Source organism: Mus caroli, unplaced genomic scaffold, assembly GCF_978045245.1.
Source record: "Mus caroli unplaced genomic scaffold, Mus_caroli_1 scaffold_1, whole genome shotgun sequence".
Lineage (NCBI taxonomy): Eukaryota > Metazoa > Chordata > Mammalia > Rodentia > Muridae > Mus > Mus caroli.
The window spans coordinates 128,583,615-128,602,308 of record NW_028227256.1 but is presented as its reverse complement, the minus strand read 5'-3'; the positions used below and the strand labels follow the sequence as shown (position 1 = coordinate 128,602,308).

At 47.9% G+C, this 18,694-nt stretch overlaps 1 protein-coding gene across 2 annotated transcripts in view; it reads left to right on the top strand.

The window, feature by feature from the left end:
- The window catches only part of Slc60a1 (solute carrier family 60 member 1), a 39,738-nt gene that overhangs the window by 16,410 nt on the left and 4,634 nt on the right, over positions 1-18,694 (top strand). Inside the window, exons 7-10 of one of the 2 annotated variants that reach the window (XM_021169864.3) lie at positions 4,768-4,915; positions 9,881-9,951; positions 11,399-11,519; positions 13,070-16,754. In XM_021169864.3, the coding sequence (XP_021025523.1) occupies positions 4,768-4,915; positions 9,881-9,951; positions 11,399-11,519; positions 13,070-13,125 (396 nt within the window). In that variant the 3' untranslated portion in view covers positions 13,126-16,754. Of the gene's footprint in view, positions 1-4,767; positions 4,916-9,880; positions 9,952-11,398; positions 11,520-13,069; positions 16,755-18,694 lie in introns of those variants that run through there. The other variant, XM_021169873.3, reaches the window with a different exon arrangement.

Genomic DNA, 18,694 nt, shown 5'->3' with positions numbered 1-18,694 from the left:
GGCGTCAGTGCACCTGGCCTGACTGGAGATTTGCCTTTGGCAGCTCTCCAGGAGATTCTCAGATGGCCAGACTAGCCTGCAGCCAGGCAAAGGAACTGGCTTGGCTGAGAGCAAGGTCTGGGTCAAGTATGGATTAAGATCTGTGTCTGATGTTTGTCTATGTCACTGTGACAAAGGACTCCAGATTACAGAATCCCTCGGGTACACCTAATTCGACCTCCCACCAAGGATTGGATCACTTCTGTGACACACCCATCAGTGTGTCACTTCTGTGACACACCCATCAGTGTATGTTAAAATACCTCCAGGGATGGAGAACTCACTACTGTTCTAGGAAATTCACAGTAAGAAAACACTTCCCAAGTTGAAGAGATGGCCCATTGGCTGCACTTCTAGAGGACCTGGGTTCCATTGCTAGCACCCATATGATGGCTCACAACTGTAAATCCAATTCCAGGGTACCCGACACCCTCTTCTATCCTTCTCAGGCATTGTGTGGATGTGGTGCACATATATGCAGGCAAAACACCCATTCATAGGAAAGGGAGGGAGGGGGGAGGGAGGGGGGAAGGAAGAGGGAGGGAGGGAGGGAGGAAGGAAGAAAGGAAGGAAAGAAGGAGGGAAGGAAGGAAGGAAGGAAGGAAGGAAGGAAGGAAGGAAGGAAGGAAGGAAGGAAGGAAAAGAGGGAGACTTCTCAGCTAGGTATAATGGCAGTGGGCCCCTACAATCCTAGCACTTGTGGGGAGGGGAGACAGGATGATTGAGTTCAAGGTCAGTCTGGGCTACATAGAATTTGTCTCTAAATAAATAAACAGTAAATAAGTAAATAAAATGCTTCTGGTTTTAGTCAGGGAGACAGTGCAGAAAAGTTGAGGAGGGGAGGGGTTTGGATGAGGGCGGAGCTAAACGGAAAGACTCCCTGATGGTTCATTGGCAGTGAGGCCAGGACCTTCCTGGGTGGAGGAAACAGGATGCAAGGACCATATCCATCGGTACAGTGACTGCTTAAGGTGATTATAAAGGGAAAAGGGTTACTCTGGCTCTCACTCTGGGGTATGCTAGTCTAAGATCTAGTTATGCAATACTGGATAGCAAAGACTGGAGTAGGGCTGGGCATGTCATTAATGTCATCATAAGCCAGGAAAGAGGACAGAGGGGAAGCAGCACAGTCCCTTCATCAGCATGCCTCCAGTGACCTAAGGATCACACACACACACACAGGGTCCTCCCACAGATAGGTTAAAGCAGCTATGACAAGACCCTTGTCTTAGTTAGGGTTTTACTGCTCTGAACAGACACCAAGACCAAGGCATCTCTCATAAGGACAACATTTAATTGGGGCTGGCTTACAGGTTCAGAGGTTCAGTCCATTATCAAGGTGGGAACATGACAGCATCCAGGCAGGCATGGTGCAGGAGGAGCTGAGAGTTCTACATCTTCATCTGGAGGCTGCTAGGAGAAATCTGACTTCCAGGCAGCTAGAACAAGGGTATTAAAGGCCAAGCCTACAGTGGCACACCTACTCCAACAAGGCCACACCTCCAAATAGTGCCACTCCCAGTCCAAGCATATACAAACTAAAGACCAAGCCTTTATCTGCAGGCCTTCTGAAATCCAAATGACGACAGAGAAATGTTTTGCTCCTTAGAGCTGAGTATTTCATCTGGTCACTTCTTGTGCTTAAAAGTCATCTTTGATGACATCTCCAGTCCTCTGAGATTCTTCACACTAGGCCTTAATCAGTGACCAGCAGCAGCTGAGCACCCTGTGGGTTTCCCCCAACCCACCAATCACCTCCTTCCTCCTGGTCATCAGGTTGATGTGCTCTGTCCCAGAGGCTCCACCACCTTGACAAACACAGCTCCTTATAGCTAGGTGGAAGGACCCAAGGAGGCACTTGGAGCTAGTCATAGGCTTTCACAGCTTCTGAGTTCTGAGTTCCATTGGGCCACCATTGGGCCGGAATGGTTTTCAGCATCTCTTGTTAAGTGGCATCAATGTCCAGCAGACTTCAGCAACAATACCTGCTTTGTTCCTGAGTTACAGGTGAAGCTGAGTCTTTGGGGTGGGGAGTGGAGTTTGGTGCTGCTAAGGATGTGCTATACCACTGAGCTATATACCGGGCCCTGGAGCCAAGTTCTGAACACATCTGGTGTGCAGCAGAGAAGGGAGGAATGGAATGTACAGCTAGTTGATGGGCAGAGAAAGACACATAGAGAAAACTCCAAGTTCAGTGTGGATCACACTGTCAGTGGTCCAAGAGACACTGAATCTGCAGAACAGCTTCATATGCTGTCTGGAGTTCTGGACCAACATCATGGTTTTAAGGACAATAAGCATCCCTAGCATGGAAACAAGTGAATCTTGTGGCTATAGTGAATGGGGATGTAGACAGAAACCCTAGAATAGAATTCTGGCCATGCTCCAAAGAGAAAGAAAGAATAAATAGAGCTGTAGGGTCATCTTTGCCAAATAAAAAATATGTTGTATTTGGAACCACAGATATATCTGTGACTTCTGCTATTATTATTATTATTATTATTATTATTATTACATTTGTATGTGTATGTGTGTGTGTGACGTTAGGGGGCACATAAGGACCATGGTATATGTGTAGAGGCAAGAGAACAATGTTGAAGGTTTGTTTGTCCTCTTTCCACTTTTTTGTGGGTTCCAGGGTGTTGTGTATGGGTGTTTTGCTTGCATGTTTGTCTGTGTGCCTCTTGCATGCCTGGTGCCCACAGAGGCCAGAAGAGGGCATCAAACCTCCTGATACTGGAGTTATAGATGACTGTGAGCCATCATGTAGGTACTGGGATTCAAACCCATGTCCTCTGAAAGAGCAGCCAGTGCTCTGTCACTGAGTTATTCTCCAGCCCCTGCTTTCCTGGTTTTGTTTGAGGTAAGATCTTACTATACAGCTCAGGCTTCTATTCCTAGACCTCCTGCCTCAGACGCCTAAGCCCCAGGATTACAGGCGTGCACCATCATGGCCCACTGCCTTATATTTTTACTATAAAAGACATCCTTCAAGTTACCTCTCCAGGGAGAAGGGGTGTGTTCATCTTCAGCCACCGTTTCTTGGTGACCGTCCTAGGGCAGGAAGGGTGAGTCTGGGGGTGATTCTAGAATGCATCCCTTCTGAGAGATCTCGAGGCAGAGCTAGTGAGGCTCTTGTGCTGGAGTCACTAGCCTCCCTCTTCCAGTGTGAGCAAAATCCCCCAAGACCTGCTGTGACTCTCTGAAGGTCCCTTTCTTTCAGCCTACCCAGTCCTTGTAGGTTCTTGGACTACTTGTGATGTTTAGGTCTGTGTACATATTTTCCTAGAAACAGATATGCAGATATTTACCTGGAATGTTTTCTGTTTTGTAGCTCTGGGGATCAAACCCAGGGCCTTGGGTGCCCAGGGTAAGTGTTCTAAAGGAAGGAAGGAAGGAAGGAAGGAAGGAAGAAAGAAAGAAAGAAAGAAAGAAAGAAAGAAAGAAAGAAAGAAAGAAAGAAAGAAAGAAAGGAAGGAAGGAAGGTGGGCAGGCACTATTCCTAGGTATGGTAGAGGAAAGGTTTACAGAGGCAGGGACATCTGCAAGAGTCCAGAATGAACATGACCCTGAGCCATGTGAGGGGTTGGGGGAGAGAAGAAGGGAGAGCCAGACCAAGAGGCCAGGAGAGTAAAGGGTAGACCAAAAAGAGATCATGTAACCAAAATGTATGGATTATATAGGAAGGGCAGCTGGGGAGGCCACCCCAGCCCCTGAGCTGGAGAAGTTTAGGGTAGAGAGTAGGGTATGCCATCCATGTATTCTGTGACAGGCAGGGACTGAGGGATGCTGGGAGAACCTGGTGGTCAGTTCGATTTGATATGTGAAATAAGCACCTCAGAGATTTGCCCCTGGTTTGAGACCTCACAGTAACTACTGGTGTAAAGATAAGAATGTAGGGTTCATGGAGACAGCGACTTCAGGGCTCCACAGCTGGGAGGCATGCAGCTAGGACCTGCAGTGGGGGCTGCAGACTCTAAGCCTTGTACGGCTCTGGTTTCTTCCCAGCTGTGGTTTATGTAAAAATCATTCAATGCTTACATAAAAAACATTTTTTTAAAAAGAGCTTAAAAACTGGGTTATTTAAGCAAAATTCTGCCTGTGAGGTAGGGACCTTGCTGAGCCACAGAGATCTGAGCAGTCGATCTGAGCTGGCGATTTGTTAGCTCCAGCGCATGGACCACAATCTTCTAGGGTTTTTCCAGTGGGATTTAAGTCAAATCTAAGGAGCCCCAAGCTGGTTGCCATAGCCACTGATCCTCCTGGGTGCTTGTGTTGAATTCCCAGGGAGTAGGAAACCAAGGTCCACCACCCATCCTGCTGGCTCATGGCTTTCTCACTCTGGACACTAGAACTTGGGTGTCAGAGGAAGAGAACGGAAGAGTGGGGTGTTAGACCGCCCACCTCCACCATCGGGAGAGGGAATGTAGATGACCTGGATTCAGAGAAGACGTTGGGGACCCTCAGTGCTCATTTGCTCAGGTTTTACTGGGTGTTGGGGTGGGAGGGTGCAGCTGTACATAGATAGGTGCCGGGAGGCTCAACTCCCTAGACCTCCTAGATCCCAAACTAGGAACCGTGCAGGTATCAGTGAGACCACATGGTGGCGCATGGACCACACCGTTCTCCCGCGCCAGCAAGGATGCCCCTGCCCGAGTGAGCGTCCCTTTCTCTGAGATGCCCGGAGCCTTGTGCCCTCTCTAATTGCCTCTGCCTCTGCTGTGACAGGTGGGAGTGGTGGTGACCTTCCTGATGCTGCTCATCTTCTCCTACAATGTCATCTTCCTGTTTGTGGGGACCGCAAGCCTGGGGCTGTTTCTCAGTAGCACCTTCCCCAGTATGCTAGCCTACACTGAAGACATCCTCCAGTATAAAGGTAAGTGTCAGAGGAAACACAAGAGCATGCTTCCTGCCGCGGGTGGACACTTCCTCTCCTGCCCCCAGCTTCCTGGAGTGTTCCAGGTCTGGGCTTTCTCTTTACCAGGAAAATCAAAACACCTCCTGGCATGGTTCGGGACAGCCATGTGTGGTCATGGATGTCCTGTCCATGGCTGTGTGTCCTGCATGTGTCCTCGCAGGCCTCAGGGAAGTCTTGTGGCTTCCTTATCCATTTCCTTCTTTCTTCATGATGTTGCGGTACTGTTTATGGATCTACAACTAACTAATGTTGGCTGTCATGGTGTCTGGACTGTAACTTAGAAGAAAAACAATTCGTGTGGTCAATAAGTCAAAGTATCAAGCGTCTTCAAGTTTCTGGCTTCTGTATCCCCTGAGTGGGTTCAACACACAGCTGAACTGCATCTCAAATCAGGGAAAATTCTTTTAGCCTATGATTCTGGAGCAGCCCTGGCCATGACGGAAGTGAGGGCAGAAACAGCATCAGCCAGTGTCAGCACCCATCCTGAGAACACATCTGTGTGCTACTGAGAACATGACATGCCCAGGGGACACAGGACACACGGTCCCTTCCCCCAGCTCATCCCAGAGGCACTCAGACTTTCAGGAGTCAGCTAAGTGCGAAACAGGGCCCTCATGTCAGGGTTGTTTGGTTTTTTTTTTGTTTTTTTTTTTTTTAAGATTTATTTATTTTATGTATGTGAGTACACTGTAGCTGTTTTCAGACACACCAGAAGAGGGCATCGGATCCTATTACAGATGGTTGTGTTGCTGTCCCATGTGGTTGCTGGGAGTTGAACTCAGGACCTCTGGAAGAGCCTTCAGTGCTCTTAACCGCTGAACCATCTCTCCAGCCTTCTCCCCCACCCCCACCCCCCATGTCAGTCTTGAGAGACGAGCTGATGTGCCAGTATGGCAAGTCTGCTGGATGATCACTCAGCTCCATCTTCCTGTCACTCCCCATGGTCTGGGGCTACAGTCAACCTTCCTTTCTCATCATTTACTTGCTTGGCATATTTAACAGTGCTGGACTGTCCAATATCCAGTCCCCTCCTGTGCTTTCATAGGTCTGGACTTGTTTCCCTTCAGTCTTGTCTGACCCACTGAGCATTTATGACCCCCTGTGGTTCCATACCACACCCTGGGCCCAGGCTCCTCTGAGTGGAGAGGTGGCCTGTTCTGATGGGATCTAGGTGTGAGGACGTCACAAGGTCACTCTCCAAGCTGCTGCAGAGGGTCCTCTGAAGCCCAGCTGGCTTCTGCACCAGTAGGGAGCTCCTTTTCTCTAGAGCCTCTCAGAGCTGCAGTCTAGCCACACAACTGCTCGGAGTTCCTTGATGACACAGAAGTTACTCTGAGCCACCATGCTTTGGGCCACAGCCACACTTGTTCTGGACTGCCTCCAACTACTCCACCACCTCCATCCCCACCCCATGCCCTTCCAGGAAGTATCTCTGATCTCCGTGGAAAAGGGTGTTCTCTTCTTTGTTCTCCACTGACTAGGCCTGTCCCTGCTATATGACCCATCTCACAGCTTCTGTACCTAGGGTATGTCCTCTCCAATACACTCCCAGAAAGGGACAAAGAGTATGTAGGCTCTGAGGTCATCATAAGCACAAGCATACCTCCATATTTGCAGGTCTATGACCCCAAGTTACATAATTTCTTCTCATTGAGACTTGGTTTTCTTTTTTCCTTTTTTTAAATGAAAATTTATTTATTTTATGTATATGAATACACTGTAGCTCTCTTCAAACACACCAGAAGAGAGCATCAGATCCTATCACAGATGGCTGTGAGCTACCCTGTGGTTACTGGGTGTATTAGGGTTTTACTGCTGTGAACAGACATGATGACCAAGGCAAGTCTTATAAAAAACAACATTTAATTGGGGCTGGCTTACAGGTTCAGAGGTTCAGTCCATTATCATCAAGGTGGGAGCATGGCAGCATCCAGGCAGGCATGGTGCAGGAGGAGCTGAGAGTTCTATGTCTTCATCCAAAGGCTGCTAGTGGAAGACTGACTTACAGGCAACTAGGGTGAGGATCTTATACCCACACCCACAGTGACACACCCATTCCAACAAGGCCACACCTTCAGATGGTGCCACTCCCTGATCCAAGGATATACAAACCATCACACTGGGAATTGAACTCAGGACCTCTGGAAGAGCAGTCAGTGCTCTTAACCACTGAGCCACCTCTCCAGCCCCAGAGCCTCAGTTTTCTTGTCTGTCACATTGTGGCTCACACCTGTAATACTAATAACATTTGGGAGGCAGACACAGCCACATCTCCACAAATTCTAGGCCAGCCAGGGCTACATAGTAAGACCTGATCTCAAAAAAGAAGGGAGAGGAGGAAGAAGAAGGAAGAGGAAGATGAAGAAGGAAGAAGAGAAGGTGGGAGAAAGGGGAGGAGAAAGAGGACTTCATGTGGAAGGCTCTGGCTTTGCTCCCTAGCACCACAGAAACTGCCCCAAACCAAATGCTGATCCTGTAGGAACGCTCTGTGTGGGAGAAATGTAAAACTCTGCATTGATTGGCATCCCTGGCAGCTCCACAGGCCTCCCTCCCTCTAAGTTTGTGGCACCATCCCTGATGTACACAGAAGGATCTTGGGGTGTCTCAAAACAATGTACAGAACAGATGGGAGCCCTTGGAATTCAGAGATGGGAGTGGGCAGTGTTCAATCTAGAAATCTGATGAGATGTGAGCTTCCCTGGACTGAGGAAACAGTGGGTAAAGGAGAGCCGTAGAGGGAGGATGGGGAAAGCTGCTGAGGGAGGATGGGGAGAGAGCCACAGAGGGAGGATGGGGAGAGCCATGGAGGGAGGATGGGGAGAACTGCTGAGGGAGGATGGGGAGAGCTGTTGAGGGAGGATGGGGAGAGCTGCTGAGGGAGGATGGGGAGAGAGCCACAGAGGGAGGATGGGGAGAGCCATGGAGGGAGGATGGAGAAAGAGCCATGGAGGGAGGATGGAGAAAGAGCTGTGGAGGGAGGATGGGGAGAGCCATGGAGGGAGGATGGGGAGAACTGCTGAGGGAGGATGGGGAGAGCCATGGAGGGAGGATAGGGAAAGCTGCTGAGGGAGGATGTGTCAGAGCAAGGGACACAGTTCGAGCACAGGCAGGATAGGGACTGGCTTGAGGGAGACAGAAAGAAGGAAGTACAGCCTTCAGTAGGTGTGCAAACTTTGGCCACAGTACTACTGATACACTCTGGTGTGTGCCAGGGAACCGGGGGGTGGGGTGGGGGGACAGTAACCCTCCTAGATTATTGTCTGGTGGAGAAGGAAGGCTGTCAGCTAATGGGGTCAGATTGTGTGGGAACAGGAATAGTTAGGGCTAGAGGAAAAGCTGCATTCCAGGTGTAGGGACTGTGGAAGATGTTCCCAAAGGAAATCTAAACTCAGACACAACACATAAACTGTTGGAAGGAGAATCTTTTCTTTTTTTTTTTTTTTTTTTTTTTTTTGGTTTTTCAAGACAGGGTTTCTCTGTATAGCCCTGGCTGTCCTGGAACTCACTTTGTAGACCAGGCTGGCTTCGAACTCAGAAATCCACCTGTCTCTGCCTCCCGAGTGCTGGGATTAAAGGTGTGCGCCACCACGCCCGGCTGGAAGGAGAATCTTAAGCAGGCTGGTAATGGACCATTCAGAGACAGGCCATGACACAGGCTGTGATCACAGTTTATCCTAACCGAAAGGTAGCTCAGGAGCCAGCAGTGTGAAAGATGACCCTGCAAAAGCACATAAAGCATTTAGACTTGTCCTGAAGAACCATCCTGGGTCAGCACTCTAGAGAAGCCACAAGTCATGCCGAAGTGGAAATGGCAAGGGGTATTATAACTGGCCTTAGATTCCATATCTGATGCTAAGCTTAGGCTCTGAAGGTCTCAGGAGAGCTTTCTGGAAAGGCAGGCCGTGGTCAGACTGAGAAGAGCCCCAAATGCCAGGCTATATAACTATGAATGATTGAAGGTTTAAGAACAAGAGACATATAAACAATAGAATAGAAACAGTCCCAAAGTTGTCACAGATCAAAGTCCAAAGTGTCTTAGAATCTCGCAGTGTCATACTGCACCCTGCTTCTCCACTGGGGTGCTCCGAACGCCACTGGCACCCTGTCAGAAGAAGGCAGAACAAAGTCTAAAACCAGTGGTCCACGGTCTGTGCTTTCCTTCGACAGACCAGAAGGGGAAATAGCGGATTCTGGGATGAATGCTGGAGTTCCCAGTCTTCCGTGTACCTGGGTGCTGTCGGCATACCACTGGGAGTCAGGATGGGTACCCGCTCCATGCTTCTCCTTAGAGCATCCACGCACCGGGCAGGAAGGGAAAGGTAGAGTCCGGGACTAGGCCTGATTCAGAGTGAGAGTAAGAAGAGGCTAAAGGAGAAGGCCTTCCTCTGGAGTCTAGATGATGCTTTTTAAGATGAAGGCCTTCCCCACAGACATCTTTAATGAAGGCTCCTTGCTTGTTCATACCGCTTTATTTGACGGTAGATATGAATGTATACACTTACTCAGGTGAACCAGGGATTAAATACCTTTTGGGGGAAGGAATGTCCGGGAAGGGAATCTCATTGGCTGAACACCCTGGGCTTCTCTAGATACCTCATTAGCACGGAGAACTCCAGGTGTTCATGCTACATGACCCAGTGCCCATGGTCCTCAGTAGAGTGCGGTGGTTATACATTCCAGAGCAGGTAGAGGCCGGGAGGGGAACGGCTCCACTCCTGCTGTCTTCAACTCTGAGATTCCCTGGGGTTGGAGCTCATTCAGCCTTACTAGTCTTATGCTTGTTTGGTAACAAGGTCCCACATGCCCTACACCATGGTGGTCGCTTACACCTTCCAGAGGCAGCCCAGAATGCTCTGGACTCTGACAGCTCACTCCTACATCCTCAGCTTGCTCTCACTCAACCTTCCCTTCTCATTTGGCTAGGTTGTGCGACCACAGTGCTGGTGACTGGGGCAGGCATTGGCGAGATGGTCCTGCAGATGCTGGTTGGCTTGGTAGGTGGGGTCCTCTGGGTGTGTGTGTGTTGTGGGGGGGGGGGTGTCAGGGAGTACTCCTCTAAGCAGGTGAGAAGATATACCCAGCACCTTTAAGTCTAAGCAGTCACTTCCTGGGTTCCGCATAGCTTGAAGAACCCACCAGGCTGGGGCTAGCTGCTTCCCTTCCTAAGCCAGCCAGACTCAAAAGCCAGGTCTCTGAAGGTGGGATGTGGAGACCTTTATGACCAAATGCATGAATCCAAAGCAAACAGGGCTGTCTGGGCCTGGGGCCAGGGGGGCCCCATAGGAATGGTGTTGGCCCTCAAAGCCTAGTTGGAGTGCCCTGATGCCGGCAGTGTTCCTAATGCATCCTGCCCAAATCCATGTCTCCCAGTCTATAGCAATACTACCCAGGACCCCATTCATGTCCAGTGCCTGCCCTGACCACTCCCTAGCTTTCCTTCAACATGACTGTGTTACATTTGTTTCCCAGAAAGTCAAAAGTTAAAACCAGCATTACTTTCCTTGACTACGGCAACACAGATGCCAGTCTTTTCACGGCATAGAATCCTGAGACATAAATAAACTTAGCAGCTTGCCCTAGGTCAGCTGGCTTTAGTAACAGCCAGCAATGAAGCAGAGCCTGTGTTGTATCGTCCCCCACAGTGCTCTCATAGCCACTGAAGCCTCCTTTCTCTCCTTCCAGCCAGATGGAGAGAGGAAGGGTCACATTCTGGATACATTGAAATGCTCTCTCTGGGGTCTGATATGGTGTGCTTGCCTACTTGCCTCTCTCTCTCTCTCTCTCTCTCTCTCCTCTCTCCTCTCTTCTCTCCTCTCTCCTCTCTCCTTTCTCCTCTCTCTCCCTCCCTCCCTCTCTCCCTCCTTCTTTCTTTCTTTTATTTTTTTTTAAAGACAGGGTTTCTCAGTGCAGCCCCCTGGCTATCGGGTAACTCACTCAGAGAGCCCCCAATTAAAGGCGTGAGCCACCATACTTGACATGGTGTGATTTCTTAAGTTGGTGGCCTACGAAAGTTCTATTTTCTACTTTGACATATTTTAAATTTCATAATAAAAAGTTAAAAGATGATTCTCCCTCTCCCCCCCCCCCTCTCTCTCTCTCTCACACACACACACACACACACACTTCTCCAGAGTTCCACTTAGGCTTACAGGTATAGAAACATCTTACATGTTTGAAATGTCAATGATCACATGGTGTCTTCCAGGAAGTTTTAGAACGCAGGGCTGAAAGAGTATATGACATATAGACAGGTCCAACCCTGGTTGACAGCAGGATTTATGTCTTTGGCAGATTTGTAACTTTGGGGAGACCTCCCCCACATTCCTGTATCTGGTAGGATGGCCCCAACTTGACTGAGAAGCTGACAAGGGCCCAAGGCAGCCATTTTTCCCATGCACTGCCAGGTGGGATTTTAATGGCTGCTGTGTTCCTCTCTGGCAGATCTTTCAGGCCCAGGGCAGTTACAGTTTCCTGGTCTGTGGTGTGATCTTTGGCTGCCTGGCTTTTATCTTCTACATCTTGCTCCTGTTTTTCCACAGGATACACCCTGAACTCTCATCAGGTAAGAAGAAATTTTGTTTCTACACAGACGGGAGAAACAGGAGGGCGGGGGAAGAGAGGGATCCTAACCATCGGAAGCGCTGCTGTGCTCCAAATGAAATGCAAGGAAGTGTTTGTTTTCCTACGGCTTCCCTTTCGCCTCTTCCTGATTTCCCTGTGATTGTCCACTGGAGTCTGAAGGCAGCAGAGGGTGAACAGGCTGACTCACAGCTTCTCCATTAGCAGAGGGGCACGACAGTGAACCCATCTTCCTGTTAACCCCTTTACAGTGGATCCTAGTGCCAAAGTCTGAACCCATGAGAAGGTAGAGCCTGCCTCCCTGGCAGGAACTTGGCCCAGTGGCCTAACTAGCCCCTTTCTTACAGTTTAGGGTTTTGACTCTTGTCCAAAAAGAACTTTTTTGGGGAGTGTGGGGGGTGGCAAAATAGCAGGGAAGAGTTCCTTCAGGATAGAGATACTCCTAAGGGTAGTCTTCATCCTGGAGACCCCAGGCTGGGATAGTACCAAGGCTATTTTTGTAACTGTGTCAGTCTCTTGCCTAGTGACCACAGCCATGCATGTTCTCGGCAGAAGTCACCCAAGCTGAGCCAGTGCTCTCTCTTTGAAAACAGAATACAAAAAGATGGAAGAACTGCCAACAGCCCTCTCTAAGTAGCCATGTTCACTTTAAATACTAAGTGCATAGTCGGACATGGTGGCACACGCCTTTGACCCCAAAGGCAGGTGGATCTCTGTGAGTTTGAGGCAAGCCTGGTCTACTGACTAAGTTCTAGGTCAGGCAGGGTACACAGTGAGACTCCATCTCAACAAAAACACAACATGACAAAAACAAAAATTGGCTACAGCAAGAGAGAAGTCATACCGCCTCTCAGAACGGCCTCTGAGATGGCAGGTGGTAGCTTCTATCTAGCCAGTTCCTTTATAGAGAGCATCGCTTAACAGATACAGTCAAGATGGCTCAGCATGTACGGGTGATACTGATACCACCAAGCCTGAGTGTATTCCCGGAGACTCACATGGTGGAAGGAGAGAATTGACTCCTGTAAGCTATCCTCTGACTTCTACATGAATACTGACTGTAGCATGCACACTCTCCCACCACACACACATTATAAATATCCCAATAAAGACTGCCCTTGAAGAAAATGAAGAAGAGGGGGAAGAGGAAGAGATGATGATGATGGTGGTGGTGATGGTGATGATGATGATGATAATTGTGAATATCAAGTGTTCCTTTCTTATGGGAGACAGTTTTATCCCCCAGCCCTAGACATCAGTCTCACTGACTATATTAGCACCTCACCAGAACTTGATCTTGATCTGACTTCCCACAGTGCCGTGTGTGTATTGTGTGTGTGTGGCGTGTGCTCTTGAGCGCACACACATACATGTGTGCACCTATGAGACTGTGGGTGTACAGGTGCCCTAGTGCACCTAGAGCTAGACTAGCAGAAAAGCATACAGCTTGCTTGCTCTCAAGAGCTAAATGCTGCAGAGGAAGCTGGGGCGGCCCACATTTGCTACCAGTGCTGTTTATGTTTTCTTTTGTAGTTCTTACCCAAGACAAAGCCCTTGGTGTGGAGAACTCTGAGTGCTACCAGAGGTGAAGAGCTGAAGAGCTCAGCTCCTGAGCCACAGGGTGACCAGACTGACAGGAAGCCAGGGTTGCACAGGAGGCTGCTCTTGCTTCTGTCTTCCTTCCCTGAGTCTTCCCTGGACAAATCGAGCACCTGCCTGACACTTTAGTTATCTTCTTCTCTGGTCCGGACTTGTTGTCCTGACAACCAGACGGGAGGATGAAAGACAGCCTGCACACACCTCTCCACACACCACCCCACGCATGGGCTAAACTCTGGGTTTCAGATCACGTTTAGTTGAAGTTTGAAAAACATGTTAAAATCCTAAGTCATTAATCACTGCTAGGTGTAGATATATTTTAAATCAATCAAACCCCTCTGGCATGTTAAAAAAGATTTATGTGTTCTTCACTTACCCATGGTCCCAAGTCCCTCACATCCGTCCTGCAGAAATCAGTTTATTTGTGTCCTAAGGCAACAAAGGAAATGTTGAATCGTGCTTTGAGACCCTAGTTCAGTGTTGCACTGGGCTAACTCAGACAAGCTTTAGAAAGCTGACTGTTAAATTTTCATTTTGAGAGCTAGTAGGCATGACTAAGGCTTAAATTATTATTTTTATTATTATTGAGATGGTATTTCTCTGGGTAGCCCCAGCTGTCCCGGAACACATTCTGTAGACCAGGCTATCCTGGAACTCACTCTATAGACCAGGCTAGCCTCAAACTCATAGAGGCCTGCCTCTGCCTCCCAAGTGCTGGGATTAAAGGGTGTGCACTGCCACTACCTAGCTTAAAAAAAAAAATTGTAACTAAACAAAGGTAATTCTCCAAACCTCACTTTCTAATTTTACATGGCAGATGCTCCTGAGCCCGAGAAGTAGCTCAGAAGCTGCTCAGGAGTGTCCATGGCACCAAGGTGGTGACATTTCTGTGACAGAATACTGCTGGGCTCTTCCCCTCAGATCTCTGTGACAGCCTGCTGGTAGTCCAAGGTCAGCCATGGCCCAGAAATGGTGAAAGCTGTGCCCCTGGGAACAGATGGGTTTCCAGCGTCTTTCTGCTAACGAGCAATGCTAGTTGGTTCAGAAAGTGCAGGGAGAATGAAATGGACAGTCTATTGTTCTTTACTGAGATCCTCAAGGTACAGAAGAAATTTTTTTTTAAATAGCTCATTTGGAATTTTATACCTTTTATAGATGAAAATTTTATACTGTGTCAAGGCCTTCCTCCACCCCCATATAAATCTAGGACTACTGTATAATTCAAGCCATGCAGTATACAGAGAGCAGTGTCAGTATGCAGAAACCAGTGTCTGTCAGGAGTGCCCTCTTCTATATAGAATGTAGGTTAGTAATCCAGAGAATACAAGAAGGCGGCTCACCAGCCTGGACAGGGCTGGGTGCAAGGCTTCTGGCATCAGCGACATGGCATGATTTGTCTCTGGGAAGTCTCTAGGAGGAACAAATGTCCTGTTACAGTCATTGGTTTAATCTGTGCATTCTCTGTGTATATACATGTGTTCATGTGAGCATGGGCTCATGATCCCAAGGGCTGTAGTTCACACACTAGACACCAGCAGAGCAGAGGTGGACCAGGTATCAGGCTTCTAGCCGTGACTCCAGAAGCCCCTGTCCCCCACTTCCAGCCTTGCTTGTTTTTACCAGTATGATGGCATTTCTAAAAGCACCCTACCTCACAGGAATTCTGAGAGAACTGAGAGTGTGTGGAGCATCTGCTGCATGCCCTACATGGGAACTGCCTTCCAAATGTTCATGGTTTTACTTCTATTCCTTGTAACACCTCATACGCAGCTTAGACGTCATCTACATTTGGTACAAACTTTAAGTCAAATTTAACTTTGAAACGCCGATGGCCTAAGCAAATCCTTTTAACCATATTTATAAATTCTTTGAAAAGTACCTCATACTAGCCATATTAAAATCTAACTGGGCAATCTAACTATGGTGACTGACCTGGGCAAAGAGAAAGCGGTTTGTATTTTTCTTGTAGTTTTTTTTTTTTTTTCAAGAAAACATCCTTTTTATACATATCTAGAAAGAAGAATCACTGCTTATACCTACATTGGTGATGACTGGTGTGTTAATATAGAAAATTCAAAAGAATCTCATACTTTCCTAAAATAAAATATTTTAAACCTAGTAAGTGTGTTATCCATCTTGAAGGGCAGTCGACCCTTTATACTGAAGATCAAATGGTCTAACGCTCCCCAAAGACAGGTTTCTCTTATAGGGTCACGTGATGCACATGCACACACTCTTGTGCACACACACACACCCAATATAAGATACACACATGACAACTATGTATGTATGTATGTATGTATGTATGTATGTATGTTATGTATGTGTATATGTATGTGTGTATGTATGTATGTATGGACACCTTTGGAACTTGGGGCAGGGGTAGGGGTGGTACCTGGGGGTTCAAGCATTCTAGGAAAGACTCACCACTAGGCCACACTTCTAGCTGTCAAGACTGTTGTGATGTCTCCCTGTTCCCAGATGCCTTCTGCAGACTTGGGGATCTAAGCCACCAGCATACCTTGCACACATTTAAAGGAAGATACAGTGACACAAAGGGTTCATTGGTTTTGTTGTTATTCATTCGTTTTGTCTTTTTGAAATGGGTTTTACATTGCCCAAGATAGACTAGATCTTGCCATGTAGTTCAGATGACCTTGGACTCCTGATTTTCCTATTTCCACACCCCAAGTGCTAGGGTGACAGGCATGCAGCACTGAGGCCAGCTTGTGTGCACCTGGGGATCCACTTTAGAGTACACCAGAGAGGCAAGCACTCTACCCACTGAGCCTCAGCTCACAAATTTCTTACAGAGATTGCATTTACTCATTAAAAAAAAAGACCAAACAGCCACATGTTCAAAGCAGAGGCTCAGGTACAGTTTCAGCAGTGAATGAGAAGTCCCTGCCTCACAGAGACTTCAAGGTTAAAGCCATAGAAACAGCAAGTAAATATATAACATGTTATAGGATGATAGAATACTGTAAGAAGCAGCAGGGGTGGGCATGGGAATGGCAGAAGATGTTTGGGCTATCTTAACAAGAGGACATGTGCTACACAGGAGAAAGCCAGGTGGGTGGGTACCTGAAAATATTCCTGCCAGGTAGAGGCTACAGCAAGGGGAAGGGCCTTGAACTGGAATGTTCCATAGAATCTGAGGAGCAGCTGGAAGACTGGTCTGGACCAACTGCAAAGCAGGCAGACAGTGGCAAGAAACAAGGTGGCATGAATGTGGGTTTTTCTGGGGGATGTGAGCTTACCAACAGACTGTTACATGGCACGGTTCACACATTTAAAACTGTTACTCTGGCTGTTTGAAGACGGTGGGGCTGAGGTAGGCTCAGATACACTGCAGGGCTGGAGAGGTGACAGTGACTTGGACCATGTTGGAAGCAGTGGAAATGGTGAGGGTGAATACAGTCGGAAGGTCTGTCAGAATTTGCTGATGGACTGAGTATAAGAGAAGGGTGCCAGTCTCAAGCTGAAGGCATTTGACCTATGCCCAGGTGTGAGGCATTTCGAGGCAGGAAAGTACAGGGAAGACTCTACTTGGCTATACATACAGTACTTAACAAGCTGAGACCCTGCCAACATCAGGCTGTACACCCCTTCTTAAATAAAGCAGCTTTTAACTCTAATCTGGAGTGCCCTAGCCATCCTTAGTAACTTCCCTTCTGTGGCCAAACACATCCTGAAACACCTTGGGATCTGGAAATGTGGGCTCATCCAGCCTAAACTGGTTTGGGGAACATAGACAATAAGGCAAACTATGCCCTACAAATGAAGTCTTAGGGAAAATCCCTACTTACCACTGTGCCTACACATGATCGAACAAATATGATGAAGATCAGATGTATCATGGGAAAGGACATGTGAAGTAAACTCAGGGTTATATAACTCATACATGCTATTCCATGCCTGTAGAGGTCAGGGGACAACTTGAGGTGTTGGCCCCTGCCTTTCCATCTTGTCTGAGAAGGGTTCTTTGCTGCTGCACAGCCAAGCTCACTTCTGGTGGATTCTTCTGTTTCGCCCTCCCATCTTTGGGAAGAGCAGCTGTTCCCAACCTATGGGTACACTGTAGCTGTCTTCAGACACACCAGAAGAGGGCAACAGATCATATTACAGATGGTTGTGAGCCACCATGTGGTTGCTGGGAATTGAGCTCAGGACTTCTGAAAGAGCAGTCAGTGCTCTTAACTGAACCATCTTGTAAGCCTGAGACCATATCTTTTAAAAAACAGTTCTGCACATCAGTGTATGATGCTATCCTGGATATCAAGCCGGCTGCTAGACTTGGTAGCCAGAGTTTAAAGAGAAGTTATATAACTTACAGTGTTCAGAGACAAGGAATGAAATCTCCTAGTTAGTGGTTGCAGGGACTGAGAGATCAAGCCTGGGGGGGTTCTTCAAAACCTAGGGGTTTAGAAAAAGAACTGATGTAGTAAAAAATTAGAAGCCAGAGGTAGGAACCCATTCAACAGTCAAAGTGGTTTCCTGGAAGGTAAGGGAAGAGCATCCTAAGAAGACATCAGTGCTTGTGAGAGGTTAACAGGACTAACAAACACTGGGTCAGATGGGAGAGGGCTTAGGTAAATGACCAGTGTGTTCAAAACATATGGGAACAACACTCACAATCCAGTACCATGACTGGATCTGCCAGGAACCTCCACAGCTGCTGAAATCTTTACTTCTGTGACAGTACTATGACACATCACTGTACTTCTGAGTGACTCCGATGAAGTCACTACATGATTCCTTCAGTGGCAGGTATACTGTGATGATCAGAGTGTGATCCTGGGACACTCAACATTGTCTCCTACCTAATAAAGCCCAAAGAGCCCCAGTGTGAGGATGGCTGCCATTAGACGCCTCTATGAAACACAGATGGAAGGGTACCTGCAGTCAGCACGCTTCGCCAAACTAGTGCCAACAGTTGGAAAGGCCGAAATGGTGGCAGGCTTTTCCACCGAAGGACCTGGAGCTTTGGGTATTCAAAAATGCACCCTGTGACTGCAAGAAGCAAGACCATATTTCTCAGATCCTCTAAGATTAGTGTTCTTAGGTAATGCATCTGAGCAGATTCCCAGGAAAGCCCTTCATTGGCTCAACGGTGTGGTCAAGCACAGGCCAAAGAGACACTCCCAGGGCCTGTGTCCTGCCAGCAGCCATCTGGTTTGCTCTTGGTACTTTCATCTGGAATGAACCTGTGTTCTCTGATGTGATCAGGCCACCCATTAGACCCACATCTTCCATCATGTTCTAAGTCAATTCTCAAAAGGCTTCATTTCACTGCTAAATTAACTGGTCTCTTCTTTTCTTCTCCCAAGCTCTCCAAAGAAAGGAGGCTAGGGAGGCCAAGCATTGTGGTATGCATCTATAACGAGCACTCAGGAAGCTGAGGCAGGAAGACCACAAGGCTATCAAGGTCCAGAGCAGCCAAAACTACACGAGACCCTGTCTGAAAACATAAAAGGGGGCTGAAGTGGAAATGAGCAATGTGTTCATCAGACGAACACATCTGATTACAACTGTATGACATTTGCATAAAACACACAC